Source organism: Heptranchias perlo, chromosome 9 (assembly GCF_035084215.1).
Source record: "Heptranchias perlo isolate sHepPer1 chromosome 9, sHepPer1.hap1, whole genome shotgun sequence".
NCBI lineage: Eukaryota > Metazoa > Chordata > Chondrichthyes > Hexanchiformes > Hexanchidae > Heptranchias > Heptranchias perlo.
In genome coordinates, this window is record NC_090333.1 from 43,257,559 (window position 1) to 43,277,488 (window position 19,930).

General features: G+C 39.6%; 1 protein-coding gene across 2 annotated transcripts in view; it reads right to left on the reverse strand.

Annotated features, from left to right (window-relative positions):
• Nucleotides 1–200: 200 nt before the first annotated feature.
• LOC137325328 (uncharacterized) overlaps nucleotides 201–19,930 on the reverse strand; it is a 34,080-nt gene continuing 14,350 nt past the window's right edge. The window contains exons 5-7 of one of the 2 annotated variants that reach the window (XM_067990290.1): nucleotides 12,689–12,763; nucleotides 10,576–10,945; nucleotides 201–800 (exon numbers count right to left, since the gene is read on the reverse strand). In XM_067990290.1, coding sequence (XP_067846391.1) covers nucleotides 641–800; nucleotides 10,576–10,945; nucleotides 12,689–12,763 — 605 coding nt within the window. In that variant the 3' untranslated portion in view covers nucleotides 201–640. Of the gene's footprint in view, nucleotides 801–10,441; nucleotides 10,946–12,688; nucleotides 12,764–19,930 lie in introns of both variants that reach the window. The other variant, XR_010963866.1, reaches the window with a different exon arrangement.

Here is a 19,930-nt window from a genome sequence, read left to right on the forward strand (position 1 = left end):
TGAATGACCATGAACGAAAGAGGTGTTCTACAGATTTCTTTCTAGCAAGATTCAATGCTAATTTACCCTCCAGTGAATAGAAATGAATTTTACACAATCTCAAATAGGATTTGCTATTGTCAGAGGTGATCTTTAGTTAGCTGTCCTGTAAACACTTTTACAATGAATCACATTTTTAAACATTTAAAATATCCAAAATGGTAAATTAAACAATGTTTTTATATTTGCTTTAAGTTGCCATTTAACAGCATAGTTCATTTTATTCATGTAAACATTTCACATTTTACACCACCATCATTTTCTTGAAATGTATGTTTTATTTTGAAGTACAGTAGCCACTCACTACAACTCTAATATATAAGTCATCTTTACTAATCCTCTAACATAAAACTTATAAGATGCCTTCTATATTCTATTTTCCCGCACTATAATCCAAATTGTACGTAAAGGTCCCATAGGCAGCATTATAGAGAGGGGCTACTGTATATTAGTCACATATTATAAAACAGCATTTCTGTAAATATTCTTACAAAGCTAATTACACATAAATTTAACAGGGTGAACAGACTAAAAACAATGATGATTTCCACTATTGCATTTTAAAAAAAACTACAAATTGCAGTGATCTAGTTTGCCTGTATCAGGATGAGGTTTTTCGTAGCGATTCTCGCAGAAGTAGTTTTACCAAGTCCAGAACCACCTTGATGTTCTGAGGACCAAATCCATGTGTGATTAAATTATATGGATGTTCCTGCCACATAAAATTTTCCATGATTGAGTCAAGATCTTCTATCACCTTTCTGGAGAAAATTAAAGAGTTTGGTAAGCCTACATAAGAACTTTATAGGTTCTTTTCCCATTATCCTTACCCCACTTGTGTAGAATAAAATCAGATTACAATTAGCATTTCCTGGAACTTACAAACACAGTTCATATGAAAGTAATACACTTCTATAGTTTCAACTGAAATAGAGATCATGTTTACCCCACATTTTGAAAAATACTAATATAAAAGGATAATGAGAAACACTCAGCCCCACATGACGAAGGTAGTCTTTTTATATGTTTAAAACATGCAGTGTCAAAATAGAATCAACTGAAAAAGACAAATTGATAAATTTCATGATTTTTAGTTTTTGATATTTCTGCCTTCAGTTTTATTAATACTTAGAAAATGTATTTGATATTTATCAATCATCTAAAAGATAGAAAATCCATATCTTAATGGAGAGGGGAAGAGGAAAGGAGTGAGGAATAAATTAACTGAGATGTATTAGCAATGTTTCACCAAATCAAATACTGTAAGAAGCTTAATGAGTACTTGTATGTAAAAAAAAGTCCAGGAATCAGGTTCAGATGAAGCTAAGATTTTTTTGGTGAACCATTATGTTCATCAAGGTGATGCCTATCAGTATAGGAGAATGAAACATTTCCCTCTCATTTCATAGAATCATATAGCACAGAAGGAGGCCATTCAGCCCATCCTGCCTGTGTTGGCTCCTTGAAAGAGCTATACAATTAGACCCATTCCCCTGCTCTTTTCCCATAGCCCTGCAAACAATTCCTTTTCAACTGTTTATCCAATTCACTATTGAGAGTTATTAATTAATCTGCTTCCACCACCCTTTCAGGCAGTGCATTCCAGGTCATAACATTCTCATCTCCCCTCTGGTTCTTTTACCAATTATCTTAAATCTTTAAATCTGTGTCCTCTGGTTACCGATCCTCCTGCCAGTGGAAGCAGTTTCTCCTTACCTACTCTATGAAAACCCTTCATAATTTTGAACACCAGTACTAAATCTCTCTTGTCACTTGTCCAATCCTCGAACAGCTTCTGGATTTACTCTCTCTCCACAACCGTCTCTGAACCTGGACATTGGCTTGTCGATGCTCCAAGCTGACTACAAGTCAACTTCATCCCACCTGCATCTCTCAGGCTTTAACTCTGGACTCTCTCTTCTGATCTCCTCCATGTCCTCTGTTACAAGCAGGACATGTCTCTCCTATCTCTGCCGTGCCTGTGGAACCTGAATTTGCTCCATGTCCATTTGCATGCACAATTTAGCTGTTGCTCTGGAACTGAGCCCATTACTTCTATCTCCCTATATCTTTTCACTTGGCTCCTCTCAAGCCGTTCTTTCCTGTTTCCTCCCTTTCCTATAACCCAGTCAAGCCACCTTTCATTCCTCCCCTCTCAGGTAGTACCCTATCTTCCCTTCTGCTGCCATTCTAGGCTTTAATTACCCCTTGGATAAGCTCACGGCTACATAGTGCCTCCCATGGCATCCTCCGGTTGGGAGGGGGGATTGTGACACTTGCTGTACCTCCTTAAGTGCAGCAACCCCAATTGCCCCATCCTCCTCCCTCGCCGACCTTTCCGTCAGCACACCCGCAGGGGGGTTAATCTCATGAACCTCCTTCCCATCCTGTTCATTCGACCTACCACGGCCTACTCGGACTTTGCCAGCGGGTCAACAATCATTGCCCCTCTCTGCATTTCTCTCCAGAATGTCTGTTCACTTGTAAATAAGGCATTTGCCACCCACATCCTTATTATGGATGATTCATTGACATCATGTCTTTGGCTTAAACTTGGCTCACAAGTGGTGATACCTTGCCCCTTGTTGCCTGGCTATACTTTCCACCACCTACTCCAGCCAAACCACTGTGGTGGTATAGCTTTTATTACCAAATCACACCTTGATCTCTCCCCCCTATTCCTCTGGCATCTTCTAGTCATTCAAGCACCTCACCTTGTTCCAGTCCCCCTTTGTCTCTCCTTAAAAACACTAGTTCTCTACTGCTCCCCAAACCCCATCTCCAGTTTCTCCCCAAGATATCCACTCTCCTTTCCTCCCTCAGCCTCTACAATGAGTGACTCCTCATCCTTGCCGATTTCAATCTCCATCTCAACTCACCATGCCTTCTCTCCTGATTTCACAGCCCCCCTTTCCTCCCTCCATATAAACTCTCATTCCATATTCATGGCCACACTCTTGACTGTGCCATCTCACATGGCCTCTCTACTTCCATCATCTTGATCTACCTCAACAACATACCTTCCACTCCTGCTTCAGAAGAGTAAGTCCTACTACAGATGGGATGGGATTAGGACTGCTGCTTGTGTGGAAGATAACACCAACATAGACTGGTTGAGTCGAACGGTCTGTTTCCATGTTGTAATTTCTATGTAATTCTTTTTATACCAGTTCCTCACTTTCCACACCAGCTTTGCTTTTAGCCTGATTGAGACTGCCAATATAATGCTAAATTAGGGCGAGTTTTGCGTTATGGCCCAGTGCCCAAGTAAAGCTGGGTTGAAATTGATGAAATTCACTCCACACAGGACTGTAGCAGACGAGAGTTTCTACCCATAGATTTTGCTGGATTGAAACCCAGGACTCAGAGGTGAAGTATAGTGTGCTAGCCCACTGTGCCAATACTAGTGCTTTTGAAATAAAACAGTTACAGAGTCCCAACTGAAATATTAACTCATCTCTCTTTCTCTTTTAGTTGTTAACCAATATGCAGTGCATTTCCAGCATTTTCTATTTCTATTTCAGATTTCCAGTGGTTATGCTTTTTCTTTTCATCTTCATAAGTGGTATGTTTTGCATCTTAACTAGAGATTCCTGGATTCAAGTCACAAGAAAGTATTCAATTTGAATCTATTCATTTTATTGCTATATAGTGAGTCTTATGAGTCCACGGTCCCCACTTGCTGGGCCAACTGCACCGATCCTCCCTGCCCTGGTGGTTTGCTGCTACTGCAAAGCTTTTATTTGCATAATAGATTTTTATAGATATGACTCAGTTCTTCCAACTTCCAGTTCTGGAATTTGCTACCTACCTGGCTGGAAAAGTACTGTTGCTTTGATTCCAGTTTTCCCCTTCAATATGCCAAAATCAAAAGAAAATCTGGAATCAAAACAATGTGGGTAGGATCATAGTTCTCCAGCAAGGAGCATTATTGTGATAAAGTTACCTTACCAGAAAGGTGTGGAGATGCCGGTGATGGACTGGAGTTGACAATTGTAAACAATTTTACAACACCAAGTTATAGTCCAGCAATTTTATTTTAAATTCACAAGCTTTCGGAGGCTTCCTCCTTCGTCAGGTGAACGATGTGAAAATGAAATCCTCGAAAAAATCCTCGAGGATTTCATTTTCACATCGTTCACCTGACGAAGGAGGAAGCCTCCGAAAGCTTGTGAATTTAAAATAAAATTGCTGGACTATAACTTGGTGTTGTAAAATTGTTTACCAGAAAGGTGACATTTTTTGGAATAAATGTGGTTTGTGGAGAATGACAGAATCATAAGATACGGCACAGGTCAATTGCCTCGTTGTACTTGTACCAGTGCTATCGCTTCAACTGGAACTATCTAATCTATTCCCATTTCCCTGCCCTTTCTCCATATCTTTATATCCCATCTATTTCAAATACTTATCCAATTCCCTTTTAAATTATGTTGTAGTGTCTGTTGCAATAGCCACTTGGGGTAAAGCATTCCATATTCTAATAGCCCCGTGTGTGAAAAAATTCTTCAAACTAGTGATAATCCCGAGTTTATGTCCTCTTGGTACTGATTTGGCAACCAATGGAAACAATCCCACTATTTACCCTCTCAAATCTCAATTTTGAAAACATCAATTAGATCCCACCTTAATCTTTATTCCAATAAAGATTTTTAATGCCTTTCTTCATAGTTATTGACATATTTAAATAGTTAAGTTAATGACAGAGGATTTTATGTTCCCAGATGGTGTGGTCACACAGAGCATGTATGCAGCACTCAAACAATTGGACATTTATTTAGTCTCGTGATTCTCCACTCAGCTACACTGCTGTGGAGAAATTATGAATAAAAGTCAAGTGCTTTCCAACAGCAAGCGGGAAAAGATTGGAAGGAGAGTTATTCAGATTGCTTTTCCATGTGTCCTGGTACCTAATTTCAGAGTGGCACTGGTGGATATTTGGTAGCAGGTTACCTGCCTGTCCCATCAGCAAGGGATGGGTGTTGCTTGGGAATGACTCCAGAGGATTTCAAAAGCAGTAATGGTGCAACAGAGCTAGAACTATAATGAATATATTAACCAAACCATTAATCTTTTGAAACCTTCTGTGAAGCTTTAAGAAAAGCCTACCACTGCAAAGTCAAGATTCTTGTTACAACCGTGTGCTTAAAATAATTATTAGTAGAGAAAAAGTACTTCAGAAACTAATGGGACTAAAAGCTGATAAATCCCCGGACCTGATGGCCTACATCCAAGGGTTTTAACAGAGGATGCCTCAGAGATAGCGGATGCACTGGTTATGGGCTCCTAAATTCCCTAGATTCTAGAACGGTCCCAGCGGATTGGAAGGTAGTAAATGTAACCCTACTATTCAAGAAAGGAGGGAGAGAGAAAACAGGGAACTACAGGCTAGTTAGCCTGACATCAGTCATCTGGAAAATGCTGGAATCCATTATTAAGGAAGTGGTAACAGGGCACTTAGAACATTATAATATGATTAGGTAGAGTCAATATGGTTTTATGAAGGCAAAATAGTGTTTGACAAATTTATTAGAGTTTTTTGAGGATCTAAGTAGCAGGGTAGATAAAGGTGAACCGTGGTTGTAGTCTATTTGGATTTTCAAAAGGCATTCGATAAGGTGCCACATAAAAGGTTGTTATGCAAGATAAGGGCTCATGGGGTTGGGGGTAACATGAGTATGAATAGAGGATTGGTTAACAGACTGAAAACAGAAAGTAGGGATAAACGTGTCATTTTCAGGTTGGCAGGCTGTAACTAGTGGTGTACCGCAAGGATCGGTGCTTGGGCCTCAGCTACTTACAATCTATATTAATGACTTGGATGAAGGGACTGAGTGTAATGTATCCAAGTTTGCTGATGATACAAAGCTAGGTGGGAAAGTAAGTATTGAGGAGGACACAAAGAGTCTGCAAAGGGATATAGACAGGTTAAGTGAGTGGGCAAGAAGGTAGCAGATGGAGTATAATGTGGGGAAATGTGAGGTTATTCACTTTGGTAGGAAGAACAGAAAAACAGAATATTTTTTAAATGGTGAGAAACTATTAGATGTTGTTGTCCAGAGAGACTTGGGTGTCCTGGTACAAGAAACACAAAAAGTTAATATGCAGGTACAGCAGGCAATTGGGAAAGCAAATGGAATGTTGGCCTTTATTGCAAGGGGGTTGGAGTACTAGAGTAAGGAAGTCTTACTACATTTGTACAGGGCTTTGGTGAGACCTCACCTGGAGTACTGTGTACAGTTTTGGTCTCCTTATCTAAAGAAAGATATACTTATATTGGAGGCGGTGCAACGGAGGTTCACTAGATTAATTCCTGGGATGAGAGGGTTGTCCTATGAGGAGAGGTTGAGTAGAATGGGCCTATACTCTCTGGAGTTTAGAAGAATGAGTGGTGATCTCATTGAAACATATAAGATTCTAAGTGGGCTTGACAGGGTCGATGCTGTGAGGTTGTTTTTCCTGGCTGGAGAGTCTGGAGCTCGAGAGTGTAGTCACAGGATAAGGGGTCGGCCATTTAAGATAGTTACCCATAGTAGTTCCTTTTTCAAAATGTACTTCATATTTCTCTGCATTGAACTGCATCTTCCATCTATCTGTCCCATGCATTAACCTGTCTACGACCTCCTGTAGTCTTCTCACAGTTTGCCATGTATCTTAATTTGGTAACGCAAATCATTCCTCCTGTGCCCATGTCCAAATCATGTATATAAATGGGAAGCAAAGGAGGGCCCAAAACACTGGGCAGACAATACTACCCACCAGTCTGAAAACCAATAGGTTACCCCTGGTCTTTTCCTTTTATACCTAAGTCACCTCTCTATCCATGTGACATTCCCTTTAATACCATATATCTTAATTTCATGACCAGTCTCTTATATGGCACCTCATTAAATGTCTTCTAAAATGTTATGTACATGCACTGCACTTTTTATCTAGTCTCTAATTTCCTCAAAAAAAATAATTGAATTAGACAAGCGCCACCTAATCTTCACTACCCTGTGCTTTCTAAGGGCTCTAGAGGTTTATCCACCATGAAAGTAACCTTAACTGACTTATAAATTCCTGACCAATGGTTTAGCACTTGCTGCTCTTTAATCTTTTGGCATTATTCCCCTTTCCAAAGCTTTTTAGAAATTTTATGGTTAGTGTCTCAGCTATCTCCTCCCCAACCACCTTTCGTATTCAGTTTAGGTGAAAGCCATCCCATCTGTAGAACTTCCCTGGCTGCACTTCTCAAATGTCTTAGGAATCCAAAACCTTCTCACGTACACCATCTTTCTATCCATGTATTGATGCATCTAATCTGTTCCTCCCTAATTGTGCAGTCCACGACACTAGGGGTAATTCTGAGGTTATGACCCTCAGGGTCTTATACTTTAATCGAGAACACAAATCTTCTCTGCAAAACCCTTTTCCTACATGAACCACAACTTCTGGCTGTTTTCCCTCCCTTTTAAGAAGCATCTCCACCATTCGGTTACGTCCCTTACCCAAGAACCAATGCACCATTCAGATTTCCTAGTCACGACTGCAAAACATGCTGCATATTCCTCTAATTCTAGAAATCACTGCAACTCCATTGTTCTCATGGATGATGTCTCATCCCCTTATTTCAAAATTGAAATCTGTGGATACAATACTATTATAGTGCTACTTTTTGTTTTCAATTTTCCAATACCACAAACAATCAAAAGGGAAAAGAACAAGATTAAAGAAGTATCAGGGAGCTAGCATCAATAGTGCTATTATGAGTAGTATAATTATATGGACAATCAGTAATAACTTCCTATCTAAATATGAAATACTAATAAGGGACAAGAGAGAGATAATCAATAGTACTACTATTTATCTTAAAATAAATTTGGGATGATAGGAACTTTAGAAGAATATACTTCCCCCTTAAATATATTTTTTCATTGTTAAAAAGTGTCATGTTTAAGAGTGTTAGAATGGTTTAAAAATCCAAAGTGAACTAGAAAAGTTCTTCTTACAAAGATTGCCTATGCAAAAAATGCTGGATGAGGAGGATTGGTAAATCATTAAAAAAATAGCCCGAATGTGACAGAATGGAAAGACACAGACCTGGAACTGTGCCTGTAAAACAAAACCTATGAAAAATGCACCCAAGTTTTGTTTTATTTTGAATTTAGAAGTAAAGCTGTGACACAGCTACAACAGATAGAAACTACCTCAGCAATTAAATGTTTTCAGTTGCAAATACCTAATTAGTTTACAATGAAGTTTTAATGAGTCCAAATTTTCCTAAACTTGTTCCAACCAAGATGATATCAGTATTTACTCAGATGTACGCATCCACTTTAAAGAAACCAAAGATCTGGTGACAGATTATAAAAGTTCAGACCATGTAGGAGGGGACTGCAAGAACAGTTCCAGGACTGAGCTTTTTTGTATTCCCTTTATTCCTTAAAATTATTTTTTTTATAAAGTTATCAAAATAATAGATAACAATGTGGGAGAAACAGTACTTTTTCCATTTTGGGTACCCAGCATCAGCATTAGGAAATAAGGTCAGATGGTTAAATTAAAGGTAAAGTGCTCTCTACCTCAAAAAAAATACTCCCAATGTATGAGTATGAATTTTTCAACTTCCCACACCAGCCATCCTTAAAAACTGTGAGGGCAAGATTGCAAATTTTGTGATATGAGCCAGTTACAAGTTTCAAGTTTGTCTTAGATATTGTCTCTGGTACAGCAGTGCTGATCATCTCTGTAAAGGGCCCAAACAAAAGCTGCCATTCAGACATATATCTGAACAAATCCCACCTTTCTATTTGATTTGCGTAGCTCTGTTCCTCCCTCAGGCAAACTACCTGACAAAATGATCGCAATATTGTATGAAGTTAGGCTGGAACATGTGTTGTGAGTGACATTGGTTTTTAACCCCTCTACACCCTGACAGAATTAAAGAAGCTGAATATTAGACAAAATGCTTCATTTTTGTCACAATGGGGTCAGCAGCTTTCAGGAACGAATTATGCAGGTGTGTTAAAACTTGCCTCTTTTTTATTCTATGTTTGCTGGATTGTACACAGGGAAATATCAAGGCAACTGAAGAGGAGCTGATTTTTTTTTTCATAGTGGCTATTTGGTTCAGTATTTCTACTGTGAAAAACATTCAATCAAGAAGTTCAGACATAAGTCTGCACTGAACCAATCAGAAAGTTCACATGAAACCAGGAAAACACTACAGAAAAAAGTTACCAGTTAGATAGGATATATATTATAAAATCTTACCTAAAATAACAAATGGTGACCAGTAAATTCAAGACAGTTAAAAAATATGTTTCACTTGAAATGGATTAAAATTGGACAACCTTGATGTCTGTTTTGCCTTAATTATTTGGTGGGGATAGGAAGGAAGGGTGGGTCAGAAACCCCAAAGTATCATCTTTGTGCATAACATTTTAATTGGGACAAGCCATACAGAAGCTGGTGGCCCATTTTGCATAGAATGACTCAATGTTCTCATTACTAAATCAAGTTCTGATGTTCTTGTGTATAGCCATGACATCATAATCACTCCATTAAGTACCCTTTAACTCAGTTCCAATCTATTTTGTCTGCTATATATTCAAGATACTTTTTCCCCTGAAAATGATAATTGTAAACTCCACACATTAACTATTCAATATTTCTTTCACTCAAAAAATCTTAAATTGTACTATGATTTCTGTGAATTATGGAAATTCACTTTAAAGTAAAAGCACAAGGAATGTCTGACTGTGATCAGGAAAACACCTGAATATTTTGAAAGGACTTTTTGTACTTCCCTACATCTTCCAGATAAAGTTCAGCACTTTGTTTAAAAAAGACAAACATAATCAAGTTGCCACAATTTAAGAGGATTGAATGTATGTTTTACGAATGTGCAATCCCAATGTGGAGCCTTACCCACCAGAAGCATACATCAGGACTCCACAAGTTCACTCCCCACGATATTCTGTCCGTTTGTAAAATCAGCCCTATAGTTTTCTAGCTACTTACTGGCTGCTCAAGCCTGTAAATTTCGTAGTTGAGTTTAACTAACCCATTGGATCAGTAATATTTTGTTGATGTGTAAAATGCTGCTTTGCTTTTCAAAGCAAATGTGGGGCAAAATATTTCTGTAGAAGCAAATATCAATCTTTGAAGCATTTAACTATCTGTGTTCCATAATTTGTATGATTCTCTGAAATTAGATTTATGCCATCTCTTTGGCTGATGGGACAAATTAACCCAGGGCATAGACAACTCCCAGCTGCCATCAATGCAAACCGTTGCCTGAATGGAAGAAAGGGAAATAAAAAAAAGATTTCCCCTTCTCCCCCCCCCCCCCCCCCCCATGAACAGTTTTCTCTCCCACTTTCCTACAAGGGAATTAGCTATATCTGATAAAACTCACCTCCTAAGGGAATACAAAAGTCGGCCAAGCTTGGGATTCATACTCAGGTCTTCTTGTGACGGGTCCAACATTCAACTCACATTAGCTAATTAACTTGAGTTGTTCTCAATTAAATACAGAGATTAGCCACTTGCCTTGCTGCATATATTTCTGAAGCTGCAGCATGCTCTGCTATCGTGCTGGCACATTCATCGACAGGAAAGTAGCCAAGATTCAGCTGGTGAAAATTTTCAGTCAGAGTTTTTGCCTCTCCCTCACAGAGTCGAGTAAATGATGTGTGCAGAGTCCGGTCATAACCAGTTACAGGCAGATCCAGAAGCTGGCGGATATCAAAGCGGTTATCCCTCCTTAATCTCAGGTAGCTTTTAATGACTGTTTTAGACATTTTTTCAGGAGGAATAATACGTCTCCTAATCTCCCCCTTAGTTACGGGATATTTAACTTTTCTCTTTTTATCATCTGCTGAGGGGAGCAAAGCAGGTACATGGGCAACAACAATTTGTTCTGCAACAAAAACAAAACAATGATGTTATGTATTTTTATTAATAAGAGAATGGAATGTATATTGTATCTAGGACAAAACCACTTTGATAAAAAAGTAACTGCTTCAGAAAGAGTGCAATAATAAATTTAGTCATTTTCATTTCTTTTGCTGCTCTTCCACCATTCCCCAGCTGAGGCCACTGGCACATAGAGAGCTGTACCCAGCTCTCTATTTGTGTCATGCCTCAAGAGTGACTGGAGTGTCTTTCGGTTTTATTCTTGTTTAAAATATAATACTTAGATAGGTAACATCACTTTGCTACCATTGGTAAAGGATGTCAGATAAACCTAGAGGCTAATTCAAACATGTATTCACGAAAATTTTAGTTCTTCTAATAATAGACTGCATTAATTTGTTTGTATGCAACATATGCATTGTGTAAATGAGAACTACTATTTTGACAGACATTTATAAGGCAGCTCTATTGCAATAACCTGTGCCAAGGAAATTTTGCACTGCAGAGTCAATATTGCCTAAATTTCCCAGACCCTGAGATTCAGTCCAGAATGGCTAGAAATGAGTGCAAACCTGTGATGTACTGATTGCATGCAATTTCTTGTGGTGAGCTTATTAGCATAATTATAAATAGCTCTATGTGCAACTTTACTCTTAAGCAGGAAGGTAGCCTAATGGAAGGACTAGAAAACCACAATTCATTTAGACGGGCGCTTGAAATCCACTTTCGTATAACTGAGCCTAGCAATCCTAGACACCCACTCTTAATGGGCGAGAATATAAATCAGTGGGTGGGATCACTGGAAAAAAATCACATTCCTGGTAATGCTGTACTCTGGCTCAAAATGGGCAAAGATCTGGCTTTATGGATCTCTATCGCCTATTCTGAGTGTTAATACTCATTTTACAACCAAACATCAGTCTTATCCAATCAGAAAATTTACTCTACTTTGTTTGATACACGGAGAGAAAGGTCATCAACATATACAGTGTTTTCGTGATTTTTTTCCCCCCATACACCTTCCTGCATGTAGCATCTTTATTGGGCCTGTCTTAATAAAACAATTTTAAGCAACAATACTGAGCCACGTGTATGCGATATTTGTTTGTAATTTCATTAGATTGTGTTACTGGAGCGGTCAACAATTTAAGTTATTCATAAACTATGTAGTCTATTGCCATAAATGTTAATACACAACTGAAATTTGTGATTACAAAGTTGCAGATGCCTGTAGAAAAAGGTTGTATACAAGGTTTGAACTTATTTTGAATTTAACATAGCTTTTAGTTATGAAAAAGAATCGTAACATCTAACACAAATTAAGATGAACTAACACTTTCTGAATGGGAAACTATGATTAGCAAATAGAGCATGAATTAGAAAAATGACTTCACTGTAAACTTTCCTTATATTACTCAGCAATATACCTTTACCAATACCACTTTTATTGTTGCTGATAAAATCTGCATCTTTCCTTTTCAAATGGACTTGGAAAATTTATATACATCAAACTTAAACCAAAATAAATGCACTTATACATTTGAAACTATTGCATACAACTGAACATACTACCAGAAAAATTTTAAAGAATAGTTACTTGAAGTAACACAAGTTGATAAGTTTATGATTTTAATATATTTTTGAAAGTAACAAAAATATTTTAGGGCTGCCACAAACGAAATCCACATCCAGAGATTTGTAACTTCCTAATTATACATGTAGATGTTTTAAATGAAGTAAACTGTACCTTCATCCATTGCTTCAGCATTGAGCATATTACAAGATTGATACGGATTCATGATCATTAATTCTTGTCCTGAACCTGAAATGCAATTTTTAAAAAGTTATCTAAAATGAGGAAAAAATGTTCACATAATTTTCACATTTGCTAAAAATATGTTGTCCTGTTAACTGAAAACCCACTAAACCTGGGTGCATAACTCCTTTACTAACCAACACTCAGAAATCAGAGTACTGAAGAAAATGACAGTGCAAGGAACAATATTGCAGTGGGCTTTAATTTGAATATGGCCTTTATATTGCATCAGAAAATCTATTAAAGTATAGGCCTGAAATTACGCTGTGGAATAGGAGCAAATGAAATTCCCTTCTCTTTTGCAGTGTTCGCAGAGGCAATAACCTATTTATTTTAAATAGGGTAATGTCGCTGCTAAAATAAGAGAGGAATTTCAGAGAAACAAGTTAAGTGTTCATAAATTAGTATCCCAAGGAACATCAAGATTTTCTTGCCAATTTAACAATATGAAATCTAGGTATAAAAATCTTACATTAAAACAGGAAATACTGGAATAAATACAATGGGTTAAGAAGAAAGAAACCCCAACTTTCGTCTGCATTATAATATTTTTCTCTAAACCCAAAGACGCCTAACACAGATGCCATCAAATGGCTAGTACTTTCCCCAGAAGGAAGGCATAGTGTGAGTTACAGATCTCATTTCTGCTCCAGACACGATTAGCTGGCTTCCAGGCAACACAGTGCCCCAGAGTCAACAGTCAGGGTGATTCATGAATTGGACAGTGACTTTGGCTTCAGAACAGATCTTTCACCCCATGGGCAAGAAATTTACATTCTACTTCAATCAGTTCTATATGATCGATAGCACACACTGAACATTTAGATCAAAACTGTCTCCGACCACGTGTCCTTCACAAACACTAGACAACTTAATACCCCCATTCCCAAACCACTGGCATCTAAACCTTTTACTCCTAAGACACTAAAATCCATGTGAAACTGGCTAGCCTAATTCATCTGATTTCAGGTGCCACAAAATAACCTACACTTTAATCAAAAAAAATACAGGGCACTTGAAACCCAGAGGGGACTTGTAGCAGAGTGGGACAACTAAAATCCCTGCAGAAGACACAATTCTGAAAAGTTCTAATCCAGACTAGGAAACAGCGCAATAACCTACTCTCTGCTGATGCAGAAGTTGCTCTGGTGCGCCAAGCCAGGCTACTATGTGCAAAGAAACAAACCAGGAAAGCTGCTAGAATATACCCTCTGCAAACAAGTGCATAATCAATCTGCAAAACATGTGCCAAAATTACCAGTAACTTCACACAAATAATAAACTATTACATTTTTCTCTAAATCTTAGACAGGCTGGCTCCGCAGCAGGACATAAAATGCTGATGTCCCACTTCGTCAATTCTCAGAGCAGCACGCATAATTACTGAATGCCCTATCTCGACTAATGAGATCCAAAGGGTTATTAAATACCTGAATTCTGGTAATGCCCAGGGCTTGACAGATTCCCTGCCAATTTCTACAAAGCCCAAGTTCTTGAACTAAACCCCTGCCAACAAAACTATTTCACTGCATATCACAGGCAGGCATTCCCCAGAGTTCTGCAAGTTGGCCATGCAGTTACCCTAAAACAGAAAAGGGAAAGGTCCCTACAGCTGTGGGCCTTACAGCCCCATTGTACTTCCTTAACTGTGATGATAAAATACTGACCTAAACCTTGGCCTCTTGCCCGGACCCCTTCATCCTGGCTTAGTCCATCTGGAACAAGGACAGCTCTTGGAGGGTTAACACTAGGATACCAATCAATGTAGTACATCATTGCAATAACACAAATGCACCCACAGTACTCTCCTTGAATGCAAAGAAGTCCTTCAACCAGTTAGAGTGAAACTTCCTTTTCACTATGTATAGATCCCAGTAAGCACCCAACATTCTAAGCGAGCACCAATGTTTTCTACAAATTCTCTTTCTAACAAAGGAGCAGGCAGAGATACTCCTGGCTCCTGTGAATAGAAAACCCCAAGCAGCAACTATAAGAATACATTGATTCATGGCATGCCTGACACAGGAGTAAAACACATGTCACTCTAATACAATGACAATCCCCACCACTCACTCCCCAGCATTGTTCAAACTATTGATAAATTCAGACAGCCCTTGGGCCACGAAGTCAACTTTCCCAAAACAGAGAACACAGCCTTTGCCTAAGGCATCCTAAAACAAAGGAGAAGCCCACTCTTTCGCATTGACCAAGACAGGTTTTAACTTCCTAGGCAAACAGAATTATCCAAACTGTCAGTCCGGTAGAAGAATATATCTCTCCCATGCCTCACTAGCAGCATTTACATCATCTTGGAGAGGTATCCATCTCCACTGCTTGGGAGAGCTAACACTACAAAGATTATGATCTCCCTTCTTCCTTCTCTACTTCTTCCAAATGGCATCTATCCATATTCTAGCACAGCAGTTCTGGGATCTCAAGTACATCTGTTGGCTGTTCTGGCCAGAGAGCAGATTAAGGATATAATTAGAGCAGTTCCAATTCCTCCAGTAAGAGTCTGGAATCTGGGCCAAATCTTGCTAGCTTCAATATTACTACTGAGCCAATCAATTCGAGCAAATCATTTACTAGGAATAAGGTCTCTCCACAAAACAGTCTAGTGACAACTGAAAGCGTCTCCTTGTCCAGTTCCTCTCAATTGCAGAGCTTCCCAGGAAAAGACGGGCCGGAACCCAAAAGCACCCTACAGCATCATTAATACTGGTTACCTGGATGGAGGTCTGCATTAAAAGTGCTGCTCGGATATAGTCCCTCTCCCACTATGGCACAGCAGCAAATTTCAAGAGACATTCGCTGGAAGTAATTTCAAGACATGGCACAAGTACATCACCAAAACAAGTACGTTGCTCTATAAAGGTCAAATCATATCCTTCCAGCACCTTCAGTTTGTGCAACGGTATTTCTTCCATTGCCTCCAAATGTATGCCTATTCCTGTTCCTTTCAGCCCCTCGAGCCTGTTCCGATAATCAGTTAGATCATGGCTGATCTGTACCTCAACTCAATTTACATGCCTTTGGTTCATATTCCTTGATACCCTTACCTAACAAATTGACCCTGCCATACTTCGCAAATATAGCCAAAGCCAACTTCATCAAACCTATCCATCAACCAGACACATCTGCTCCCCCTACTTCATGCTTTCTTCCCTTCCAATATAATAGAGAGATGCTGTGTGGCACTTAAAAGCAAAATCTAGGATATCCATGAACAAAAGAAGATCAATGGAAAGAAGAGGACAGCTGTCACTACCTCTACTTCTAACAGAATGTTAGGCGGCCAGTACAAAATCCTCCAACAAACAAAACTTAACTCACAATTCCATTCTATCCTGACAGATGAGTGCTGGTGGAACTACAGCTAAAGAGACAGAAAGCTCACATTCTTATCAAGTCCCTGTGTCCAGCTGTTCTGGAGGCTACCACTATGCCAAATCCTAGCTAATATCTAATTGGCCACTTTCCAACAGAAGGGACCCCTGAAACATAAGAACATAAGAACATAAGAAATTGGAGCAGGAGTAGGCCAATCGGCCCCTCGAGCCTGCTCCGCCATTCAATAAGATCATGGCTGATCTGATCCCAACCACAAATCTAAAGAACACAAGAAGTCGGAGCAGGACCCGGCCACATAGCCCCTGGGCCCTCTCCGCCACCCACAGGGCATTGACCGATCCGAACTCAGCTTCATGTCCAATTTCCTGCCCGCTCCCCATAACCCCTAATTCCCTTTACTTCTAGGAAACTGTCTATTTCTGTTTTAAATTTATCTAATGATGTAGCTTCCACAGCTTCCTGGGGCAGCAAATTCCACAGACCTACCACCCTCTGAGTGAAGAAGTTTCTCCTCATCTCAGTTTTGAAAGAGCAGCCCCTTATTCTAAGATTATGCCCCCTAGTTCTAGTTTCACCCATCTTTGGGAACATCCTTACTGCATCCACCCGATCAAGACCCTTCACAATCTTATATGTTTCAATAAGATCGCCTCTCATTCTTCTGAACTCCAATGAGTAGAGTCCCAATCTACTCAACCTCTCCTCATATGTCCGCCCCCTCATCCCCGGGATTAACCGAGTGAACCTTCTTTGTACTGCCTCGAGAGCAAGTATGTCTTTTCTTAAGTATGGAGACCAAAACTGTATGCAGTATTCCAGGTGCGGTCTCACCAATACCTTATATAACTGCAGCAATACCTCCTTGTTTTTATATTCTATCCCCCTAGCAATAAAAGCCAACATTCCGTTGGCTTTCTTGATCACCTGCTGCACCTGCATACCAACTTTTTGATTTTCTTGCACTAGGACCCCCAGATCCCTTTGTACTGCAGTACTTTCCAGTCTCTCGCCATTAAGAAAATAACTTGCTCTCTGATTTTTCCTGCCAAAGTGCATAACCTCACATTTTCCAATATTATATTGCATCTGCCAAATCTCCGCCCACTCACCCAGCCTGTCTATATCCCCTTGCAGGTTTTTTATGTCCTCCTCACTCTCTACTTTCCCTCCCATCTTTGTATCATCTGCAAATTTTGATATGTTGCACTCGGTCCCCTCCTCCAAATCGTTAATATAGATTGTAAAGAGTTGGGGACCCAGCACCGACCCCTGTGGAACACCACTGGTTACTGGTTGCCAGTCCGAAAATGAACCATTTATCCCAACTCTCTGCTTCCGGTTCGATAACCAATCCTCCACCCATGCCAGAATATTACCCCCAATCCCATGATTTTTTATCTTAAGTAATAATCTTTTATGTGGCACCTTGTCGAATGCCTTCTGGAAGTCTAAATACACTACGTCCACTGGTTCCCCTTTATCCACCCTATACGTTATATCCTCGAAGAACTCAAGCAAATTTGTCAGACATGACTTCCCCTTCATAAAGCCATGCTGACTTTGTCCTATTAAATTATGCTTATCTAAATGTTCCGTTACTGTCTCCTTAATAATAGACTCCAAAATTTTACCCACCACAGATGTTAAGCTAACTGGCCTATAATTTCCAGCCTTCTGCCTACTACCCTTTTTAAATAACGGTGTTACATTAGCAGTTTTCCAATCTGCCGGGACCTCTCCTGAGTCCAGGGAATTTTGGAAAACTATCACCAAAGCATCCACAATCCCTACTGCCACTTCCCTCAAGACCCTAGGATGGAAGCTATCAGGTCCAGGGGATTTATCCGCCTTGAGTCCCATTATTTTACTGAGTACCATCTCTTGAGTGATTTTAATCGTATTTAGCTCCTCCCCCCCGAGAGTCCCCTGTTTGTCCAGTGTTGGGATATTCTTAGTGTCCTCTACTGTAAAGACTGAAACAAAATATTTGTTCAGCATTTTTGCCATCTCCATGTTTCCCACCATTAATTTCCCGGTCTCATCCTCTAAGGGACCTATGTTTGCCTTAGTCACCCTTTTTCTTTTTATATAACTATAGAAACTCTTGCTATCTGTTTTTATATTTTTTGCTAATTTCTTTTCATAATCTAACTTCCCTTTCTTAATCAATCCTTTAGTTACTTTTTGCTGTCTTTTGAAGAATTCCCAATCTTCTATCCTCCCACTAAGTTTGGCTACCTTATATGTCCTTGTTTTTAGTCGGATACTATCCTTGATTTCTTTACTTAGCCACGGGTGGCTGTCATTTCTTTTACACCCTTTTTTCCTCAGTGGAATATATTTATTTTGAAACCTGCAGACTCGGCCAGTTCTCTACCTCAGCAACAAAAAGTTCAATAACTGGGACATTTACCAATCTAAGCAAATAATATATTACCTGGGTATGGGAGTGCTCCACCGTCTATGTTAACACTAAAACATTCACCAATATTTGTACACTGGTGCTCAGTGTCTATACATGTGCATAAGCATTCATGCGCAGAGCTTCACTTTTCCCAAGTAGAGTGTGGTACAACATGGTGCTATCAGCTTGCACCATTCCAAAGCACTGGTGTCAAATTACTACCTCCGGTCTAACTAAAACATTAATATCTATAAAGAACCATCAATCTTAGGCAGAAACGTGGTTATAATGTTGCCCAGCCACAGGCATGGAGTATCACTGAACAGACTTTTGCTCTCTTACTCATGTCTGAACCAGCAGCATCAGTGCAAGACCACCTTTAATTATGACATTGTTTCTAAACAATATTGCACAATTTACTATACAAAAGAACCAATCAGCAGAACCTGAAAGAGTCCTTACATATTAAGGATACATTCTGTACAAGATAACCACAAACTATTTTTGCATACCTTGCTGATATAGAGAGGGTAGGCCTATTCCCAATTACACAAAGTCTGCTATTGGTGCTCAAACAAACTTCAGAAGATTTTTGCAGATATCACTACTAGAAAGCAGCATAACATCATCAGAATAATCTTAAACACTCTTCAAACATTTGTTAATTTTTTTAAAAATTCATTCTCGGGATGTGGGCATAGCTGGCATTTATTGAACTGCTGCTGTCGATGTGATGCGGGTACTTCCACAATGCTGTTAGGTAGGGAGTTCCAGGATTTTGACTCAGCCACGATGAAGGAATGGTGATATATGTCCAAGACAGGATGGTGTGCAACTTGGTGGTGATGGTGTTCCCATGCATCTGCTGCCCATGTCCTTCTAGGTGGTTGAAGTCCCAGGTTTTGGAGGTGCTGCCGAAGCTTTGGCGATTTGCTATAGTGCTTCCTGTAGATAGTACACACTGTGGCAACAGTACGCCAGAGGTGGAGAGGGTGGATGTTTAGGCTAGTGGATGAGGTGCCAATCAAATGTTCAGCTTCTTGAGTGTTGTTGCAGCTGCATTCATCCAGGCAAGTAGACAGTATTCCATCATGTTCCTGACTTGTGCCTTGTAGATGGTGGAGAGACTTTGGGGAGTCAGGAGGTAAGCTATTCGCTATAGAATACCCAACCTCTGACCTGCTGTAGTAGCCATGGAATTACGTAGCTGGTTCAGTTGAGTTTCTGGTCAAGTGACCCCCAGGACATTGATGGTGGGGGAGTCGGCAATGGTAATGCCGTTGAATGTCAAGGTCGGGTGTTCAGACTTTGTTTTTGGAGATGGTCATTGCCTGGCACTTGTGTGACGTGAATGTTACTTACCATTTATCAACCCAATGTAGTCCAAGTCTTGCTGCGTGCAGGCATGGACTGCTTCA